This window comes from Ctenopharyngodon idella, chromosome 18, assembly GCF_019924925.1.
Source record: "Ctenopharyngodon idella isolate HZGC_01 chromosome 18, HZGC01, whole genome shotgun sequence".
Lineage (NCBI taxonomy): Eukaryota > Metazoa > Chordata > Actinopteri > Cypriniformes > Xenocyprididae > Ctenopharyngodon > Ctenopharyngodon idella.
This window is the reverse complement of record NC_067237.1, coordinates 34,297,418-34,306,285: the sequence shown is the minus strand read 5'-3', so window position 1 is coordinate 34,306,285 and position 8,868 is coordinate 34,297,418. Positions and strand designations below refer to the sequence as shown.

The following is an 8,868-nucleotide window of genomic DNA, read 5'->3' as shown; positions in this document are numbered from 1 at the left end:
ACTCCCGGACATGTCCCGTATCCTTGGTTAAAATAGTGATTTTTCTCACGATTTACAAATAGTTGGAAACATTTAAGATATTGTAAGTACTCAACTAAACAAAATATATAACACCTGCCTAGTGGTTTTTGGATATCTTACTGCAAAAATCTTACATATTGTAGCTTTAAGCATCTTTGGAAAATTTATTTATGATGCATTTTAAATACTATGATGTTGGAATCCTTGTGGGAATTTCAATAGTAGCCTATTACAACTAACATATCATGTAATGGACAACAGCCTTTTATTTAGCATAACCTTTTACAAGTACAAACAAGTAAATCTGAACAACATATTCATTTTAAGTATGCTTATGGAAATACTTAATAATAGTTGACAAATGTTTATAATACATTATAAGTTGGTACATTGCAAATGTTAAAAATGTTTTTCAAAATATCTTTCTTTTGAAAATATTAAAATTATAAATATATAAATATTTAAAATATATTGCAGTAGGCCTACACATGGTTATAAAGTACATTTAAACCCACTAAAAGCTTAATTATTTTGCTATGGTCTTAAAGTACACATAAAATACACTTTAAGTAAGACTAACATAAGTATGAAATATATTAAAATGCAATTCAATATATTTTTAATGCACTTTAAATAAGCATGTTGGGAATGCAAATGTATTATTAACATACTACTTGCATTTCAAGTATATTTTTAATACATTTAATACTACGTCTTTTTCACCTGGGTCTCCATGGCAACACCATTCGAGATATCCAGTATATGTTCGCAATTTAGCATCTTCAATGTCTTGCCTTCATGTTCAGAACGTTTGGTGTGAATAGTCTGAAGCCCTTTGGAACAGTAGTTAAAAATTCAGAGCTTTGTTCAAAAAATCCACATTCATACAAAAATAGCTGACTTCCTGTTGTCAAAGCTAATAACTGTAAATTACAAAGTTGTCCAGCTCGATGAGAACAATATATGTACCGAGTTTGGTGGCTGTAAAACTAACCCCCCACTTTAGTCAAAAGGTGGCGCTATAGAGCCCCTCCTCCACACCTATTTCTAAGACTTTGCCCATGTCTACTGGCCGACAACTCTGATGTGTGTGTCGAGTTTCATGCAAATTGAAGCCCAAAACTTCATGTAAATTGAGTCTCAAAAACGCCCCCAAAAAATATTAAAGTTTGATGTGTTGCTATGACAACAGTATTCAAGATATAAAAAATCCTTTCACAGGTGTACATCTACAGTGTACACCTGTGAACATTATTCTGAATTCTTTGGGTAGAAGTCAGTAGCGGAGCCTGTGGGCTTGCGGGCCTGACAAAAGTGCACATCATAGGTGCATATCAGCCGCAAAAGGGGCATCCATGAAACCTAAAATGACAAGTGGGACACCCTACAGTCTTGTGGCCATACAGTGGCCATTGTAAGGGCCTGTCCAAATACCCACACTTGTGGTTTTTGCACTTGACCACTTGTCTTGCGTACATGACGTGTTTCTGGAGTTTGGCCAAAGTGTTCAAGTGGGCATGAAGACTGCAAGTGTTTTAATATTTTTGTTTACTCAATGGGACATACGCCCCTTCAAGTGGAACACACCTATTTTTTGGTCCAGGATTAATGAGCATTTTAAAGTTGAATCAATTAAATGAATAAATCATTGGCTCATTCGTGAAGACCCTGCGACCCAAGTGGATTTAAAAATGGATGGATTTATAAAGACTATCACTTGCCACCACCTACAGATGTAACAATGTAATATGCAGAAAGAATCATAAAACAATCCCCACCACTCCAGACAGAATGTGTAAACACTAGCTGAATCGGGAATAGCATACTACTACTCTTACTATGTCGGCCACATTTCATATGCTAAAAAAGAAAGAATTGAGTGCTCTTGGGCTGTTATATCAGCACTTATTTAATACTGACTGACAAATCAAGAAATTACTTTAGACAAATTATATATACATATATTAGGGCTGTCAAGCGATTTAAATTTGAATCTAATTAATTACATGATGTGGCGATTATTTAATCTAATTAATCTCAATTTAATCGCATGTCAATTTTGGCTGAGAACTTACCATCAAAAGATAATTTGAAGTTGTAAAGCATCAAATAGACATTACAAAAAGTAGCTTCAGAAAGAAATATTTAATTCGATTCAATATAGACATTTTTACACAACTTTTGGACCATGATGTTGAGTAAATGATGACTGAATTTTCATTTTTGGGTGAACTATACCTTTATTTATTTTTTTAATTAATATGGAAATATAAAATTATTTTTTAAAATAAAATTAGACTCTAAATAGGAAAACTGCCAGTAGGTGGCAGTAAATGTTTTGATGATTAAGTCGTTCATTCATTCATTCGATTCATTCAAATGGCTGGATTTGTTCAGGAGTGAAGTAAATAAAAGGTTCTCTTCAGGCATCTTGAACTTGAAGCGGTGCTACACAGAATGTTGACATGTTTGACATCAAAGTAGTAAAGTACCAGGAGAGCAAATAGAGAGCAGATAGCTCCGTATGCTTTTGAATCGCTCTCGATGTACTTTGATATCATACACCGATCAGTCTGTGTAGCAGCACTTCAAGTTCAACAAGTATTTTATGAATGGTCCGCTGAATCATTGATTTCACTTGGTTCATTCAAAATGCAGATTCAGAAATGAAACACTGCTGTGTATTGCACGGAGACAAACAGTTCTGCTTTGTCTTTACATTTTCATTGGCAACATTTAACAAAATAGACAATATTTTTGCCCCCATATCTTCAATTTTATGGACTTTCTGACTGCATTCTATAGGCTTCATTGTGGAGTGAGTTGCCGTGCATCATATTTGTCATCAATCAACTGTATGAAATGTCAGATGAACTACATAGTTGTGGGGCGGGGCAAGTGCATTAATTGCGTTAAAAAGAATTATGCCTCTTATGTGTATGTTATCTACCAAACATCATATATATATGAGGTTTGATAGATAACATACACATAAGAGGCATAATTCTATGTACATAAATATAAATAAAATAATAAAGCAAATAATTGGATGCATAGTTTACTTTAAAAATGCAGAAAGCTTTAAAACATACAGGACATCAAATTAAATTTCCATTTCTTGTTAAATGCAAAAAGTCAATGTCATTTTTTATAAGGAGATACATAATGCAGGCCCAGAACATGGCTGTGATGTAGATGGTCATTGAGAATCCACTGTCCCTAGTGCTGACCCGGCCTACTCTGCAGAGCCTGCCACAGCCTGTGGAGAGCAGAACTAATGGGTCAGACAGCCCTGAAAATAGTGCTGCTATTGTATAGCTTTTGTTACTCATGATATGACACGTGAATACACCAGTTCAACATACTATAAAGTGTCTTTGTAGTCTTTTGGATACTTTAAAAATATTAAAATACATAGAAATGTTTATCCGTCAAAGCACTTTAGATGAAGATTTACCCATCATTTGTTTCTTTGTGTTCTTCTCTGGTTTTAGCAAAATTATGTAACATTTGGGAGCAAATATGCAAAATAATAAACCACAACTTGATGCTAAAATAGCAAATATCTGCACAGCTACAGTAAATTTTCCAGGAGAACTGACATAAGCTGGGATAAATGTGAGCCAGACAGCACAAAATATAAGCATACTGAATGTGATGAACTTGGCTTCATTGAAGTTATCAGGGAGCTTCCGAGCCAGAAAAGCTAAAACAAAACACAAGACTGATAGCAGGCCAGTATAACCCAGAACAGCCCAGAAACCTAGAGCTGAACCTAAGTTACATTCAAGGATGATCTTTTCTCTGTAATAGCTCGAGTTCATATATGGAAAAGGAGGGGATATTGTTAACCAAAGTACACATATAATCACCTGTATTAATGTTAAACAAACAACACTAAGTCGTTGTTGTGCAGGTCCAAACCATTTCATGATATTTCTTCCTGGAAGTGTAGCCCTGAAGGCCATTAACACAACTATTGTTTTGCCCAGAACACAGGAGATACAGAGGACAAATGTGATCCCAAATGCTGTGTGACGCAACATACAGGACCACTCAGTGGGCCGACCAATGAAAGTAAGTGAACAGAGGAAACACAGAGTCAATGAAAAGAGCAGCAGGAAGCTCAGCTCTGAGTTGTTGGCTCTGACAATAGGTGTTTCTTTATGAAGATAAAACAGAAAAGACACAAATGCTGTTAATAACACCCCAGTGAAGGAGAAAATACAAAGCACCATCCCCATGATTTCTGTATAGGAAAGGAATTCAACCACTTTTAATACACATCTGTCTTTGCTTTCATTCGACCAGTACTCCAAATCACAAGGAAAGCAGTCACTAGAATCTGTGAAGGAATATCAAGAAAAGATTACTTGAATGGAAAGTGCATCATGAAGTCACTTGACCAATGGACAGTATTACACTTCACTTTATCACATTTTCATGAGAGTTATTCAGCATGTACAAATTTACCTGTGCCATTACTGATTTCTCCCTCTGCACATGGAATGCAGTCATAACAGCAAACAGGTCGTCCTTTTTGCACAGCTTTCCTAGTGCCTGGAGGGCAGCTCTCACTGCACATGGACACAGGCAACTATGGGGAGAAAAAAAAAAAAAAAAAAAAAAAAAAAAAAATCATATAAATACCAAAATGATATTTGAATTAAATGAATTGCTTGACAAAATAGAGTATTTTTATTTTTTCTCTTTTGCAACTCCACTTAATATATTTTCAGACAGATTCATGTAAACTACTGTTTTTCATTGGTTTTCCTAATTCAAACAGATACTTCATATGCCCTCAATAATGCATTATACAGAATCAATGTACCTGTCCACTGTTCCCTGCCCATAACATGTGTTCCTTATTAACTTGAAGATGTTGATATTGCTCTGAAGGCAGTGAACTTTCAAAAGATCCCACATGTCTAAACTGTAGACTTCCATCCTCAGCAGGCTGCCAGTTCACCAGGTCATATCTCGCCACTGGATCACCATTTGCATCAAAGAAAATTTCTTCACCTGTTTTAACAGTGAATCTCACATCTCTCATATACTCCAACACCTGTTAGGAAATGTCAGGAACATGATTAATGTTTAATTTCAGTATAATTTCTAACCTATTATTTGTTGTGCTCTTACCTTTTGTGTTGTGGGCCATTCCCTTTTGCTGTTGATGGTGGAGGATTTTAAGTCTTTTAATACGTTATGTAGTGCATGAGCGACAGAATACACTGCAGTGTACACTTTATTTGCTATTCGTAGCTCTGATACATCAGTATATTCATTTTGCTGCTCAGCCAGTCTCTCTGAGCCAGTACAACCGCCACTGCTCATGAAAGAGCACTGAAAAGCTGTTTCCCAGAATTCTTTTAACAGTTCATTGTTTGGTTCTTGATCGGGGTGCACATTCACTAGGAACTCTCGCAGGCCCACAAGTTTGGCATTTGCTACAGCAAAGCCCACAGCTCCAGAAAGGAAACTGTATTCCTTTGTTTCTGCAAGAGTTCGAGAAGTGATCCAGGATTCACTGCCAACCCACTGCAACCCTGTGATGTTATGTTGCGCAATTACTTTCACAAGGGGGACAAAATCTCCTAGTGCAATAAAAGCCAGCACCACTCTGGCAGTGCCCTTTTTTATTACTTCCAGTGTCTTCAGAATCTGCTCTTCTGGATCAGTTCGAAATATGGCCTCTGAGTATTCAATACAAATCCCCTCTTGTTTTGCAGCCTCCTCAAATGCTACAATACCATTATTGCCATAGTCACTGCGACTCCTGACAGTCCCAACCCAAGTCCAGCCAAAGTGCTTGACAAGCTGAGCCAGTGCTCTACTTTGGTAATAATCACTGGGTATTGTTCTGAAGAAGGTTGGATACTTTTTTCTGTTACTCAGACATGCACATGTGGCAAAATGACTGATCTACAAAAAAAAAAAAAAAAAAAAAGTATTTTAACCATGTATTAACTTTTCACCCCTCCCCCCTTACAACAATTTACAAAAAAAAAAAAATATATATACAATATATATATACAAATATATATATATATATATATATATATATATATATATATATATATATATATATTTGTTTATTTATTTATTTGTATTATTAATATTTTAAATCTTCCAGTGCTTCATCAGAGTTCTTACAACAGGTAAGCTGAATGGGCCAGCGACAGATGCCAATCCAATGGTGGGAGAGGATGTTGACTCTCCAATAATGGCATGAACAGCTGGTGGTCTAAAGCAGGATGTGTCACTCAAAGTTTCTTCATAACCGTTCATCAATGCCATGCCTGAGAGGACAGCATGAGCTATAGAGCCACAGGAGTCGTATATCTTATATCCCAAAGAAACACCAGGCAACAGTTGTGTGCTGTTATTAATCTCCTCAATAGCAAAAATCAGTGTCTGAGCAAATTTGAATTCACGCAAGTTCAAGCTGTGAAAGTAAAGCATAATTTCAGTGTTACATTTTGCAAAGAATAATCATAGAGTAACATTCAACTTTTTTTTTTTTTTTTTTTTTTTAAATCATAATATCATACAGACCTGATGCATTTTATTGGCTCTGGTTTGGAAGTGAAAGGATGCATCTTTAGAAGAGCATTTCTGTGGATTGTGAAAATCGCTCCAATGTTGATGTCTCTTTCTGCAGAGAGTAGAGGAAGGGCAGGCTGACCAAGCAGTCTGCAGACCTGTGCTGAAGCTATTACACAGATCCCATGTAGCAGCACTAGCAGCAGAGACACAGTCCTCTTTGCCATGCTAATATGTATGCAGATTGGGAACCTCTGAGGCATTACAGGGAAAGTGTCACCTTTTATTGAGACTTTGAATGCTTTGGGGTTGGCATATTGAATCATTTACTCATTATGGAAGAAAGAGCAGCGCAACTAGATATTTAGGGGTCAAAGGGCATAAAAAGGTGCTGGAACCTTATAGTTTAAATTGTAGATGGCACCATAATACGTACATTTACATTTGTTCCCCCTAACTCTGACACCATATGATCTCAAATTGAAATTCAATTCAGTCTTTAAGATTTTTCCACCATTTTCAAGGTCCAAACTTTCAAGGTCCAAAAAAAAAAAAAAAAACTCATATACATTAGATACATGAAATTCAGAGGACGCTTGCCAAATAAAAACATACAATTAAAAACATGTCTTTGTGTTCAAGATAAATATTAATTTGAAACCAAACTTTTTTTCCCTAATAACCTTTAATATAGGTTAAATGTGCCTTTTTTTGTGCAGAGATATGTCACTTTGTGTAAATCAGCAATGTTAATATTTCTCTCATGGGAGCTTAATGGTAAAACTTTATGCCTATGCATATAGAACTGCTGTTCCCACAGAGGGAAATTGCACATTATTATGGCATATCACACTCCTGTGTAATTTGCTGACACCTTTAATAGTCAAAAACATTTTAATGGCTAAAAAGCCTATAAAGCTAGTGGAACATGCATGGTCACAATGTATTGTCACTGTTACATCCCCTGTTGGCATAGAGGTATGAAGAAGACGTACATAATAAAATTTAAACACTCTCTTATAATTTTGGTCTCTGGGGAGTACTGTTGTAACTGTACCGAGATAACTGCAAGTGGTTCGCTTTATTTACAAGGAAATATAATTTACAAAAATGAAAACACACAAACAAAATCCTTATTTACAACTATATACAATTAAGCAAAAAGAAAAGAAAAATAATAAATTGAAATAAGCCACAGAGAGAAAGAAAATGAGCGATGTTAAACAAAAATAACAAAACCAAAACACTCACTGACTAATCCCCACCTCTAACTGAAAACAAAACCTGACAATAAAGAAATCTTCAGCGTTCAACACGCCATTACTAAAGCTAAAGCTTGTGAATCATTTCACACCGGACTTTGTGAACGAATGTCAATTCAAAGGGACAATACAAAACCAAGTTGTTACTCAAGGATAGATCAGTACAAACTGTCGGTGATCCAGCTTACAGCCTCCAGAGTGATACTGGATATGGCAGTAATAAAGGTGAGAGCACTTTATTACAGTTCATCGGAGTTGATTTACGGATATAATGTTTACCAGTTTATTAAGCACCACCCGAAAAGGCATAAGGTCTTTATGTATTTGTTTACTGTTAGTTGTAACGAGTGTTTCTGTGTACTTCGCTATGTATGTTGATGATAATGCAAGGGAGAGAGAGAGAGTTTATGGATAATGTTAATGCACACTTGCACTGTGTTTTATTAAGCTCTTACAGTGCCTTTCTAGAGTGAAAATGCTTTATATTTTGTGTGAAGTACAATAAATGCTATAAAACTCATCGGTAAACAGGCTTGTACTAATATAGTGGATGAAAACAAGAAGACAATATAAGTTATAACCGTAATTAAACTAACTATACCTATCTCCATGCAGCATATATTCGCAGTATTCGAGAATGAGCTCTTGAAGCTCCACCCTCTTAGGCTGAGCGCACCAGCTCATTTTCATTTAAAGGGCACACACTGGTATGGCGCGTTTTTGCTCACCCCCAAAAAGTGGAAATTTTAACATGCTATAAAAAATGATCTGTGGGGTATTTTGAGCTAAAACTTCACATACACACTCTGGGGACATCAGAGACTTATTTTACATCTTGTAAAAGGGGGCATAATAGGTCCCCTTTAATTCAAGGGCATTGTGAGTAAATGCATAGCATTATCAGGTGCAGGCTGGCCAGCTAGAAAAAGTTGCCTGGGTCCTAGAATATCACGAGTGAGCAAATGGAAATGATGCACCATGTTCTGTGCTCCGTTTAGTTTTGTTTTGTTCTGTTTAATAAATACAAACTTGATCT

General features: G+C 35.9%; 1 protein-coding gene across 1 annotated transcript; it reads right to left on the bottom strand.

Moving 5' to 3' along the window:
- Positions 1-3,452: 3,452 nt before the first annotated feature.
- LOC127500293 (extracellular calcium-sensing receptor-like) lies at positions 3,453-8,043 on the bottom strand. The gene is made up of 6 exons (XM_051871381.1): positions 6,583-8,043; positions 6,181-6,472; positions 5,167-5,949; positions 4,856-5,089; positions 4,495-4,618; positions 3,453-4,366 (listed from the first exon to the last, which is right to left on the bottom strand). The coding sequence occupies exons 1-6, from the start codon at positions 6,894-6,896 to the stop codon at positions 3,453-3,455; spliced, it is 2,661 nt and encodes an 886-aa protein (XP_051727341.1). The 5' UTR covers positions 6,897-8,043.
- Between the last annotated feature and the right edge of the window lie 825 nt (positions 8,044-8,868).

Bases quoted from the DNA above. Each gene is read 5' to 3' on its own strand.
- LOC127500293 (XM_051871381.1), bottom strand. From the start codon at position 6,896: ATGATTCAATATGCCAACCCCAAAGCATTCAAAGTCTCAATAAAAGGT. The intron at 5,090-5,166 runs GTAAGAGCACAA...ATTTCCTAACAG, and splicing joins AATGGCCCACAACACAAAAG to GTGTTGGAGTATATGAGAGA. The intron at 4,367-4,494 runs GTAAATTTGTAC...ATTCCTTCACAG, and splicing joins AGAAATCAGTAATGGCACAG to ATTCTAGTGACTGCTTTCCT.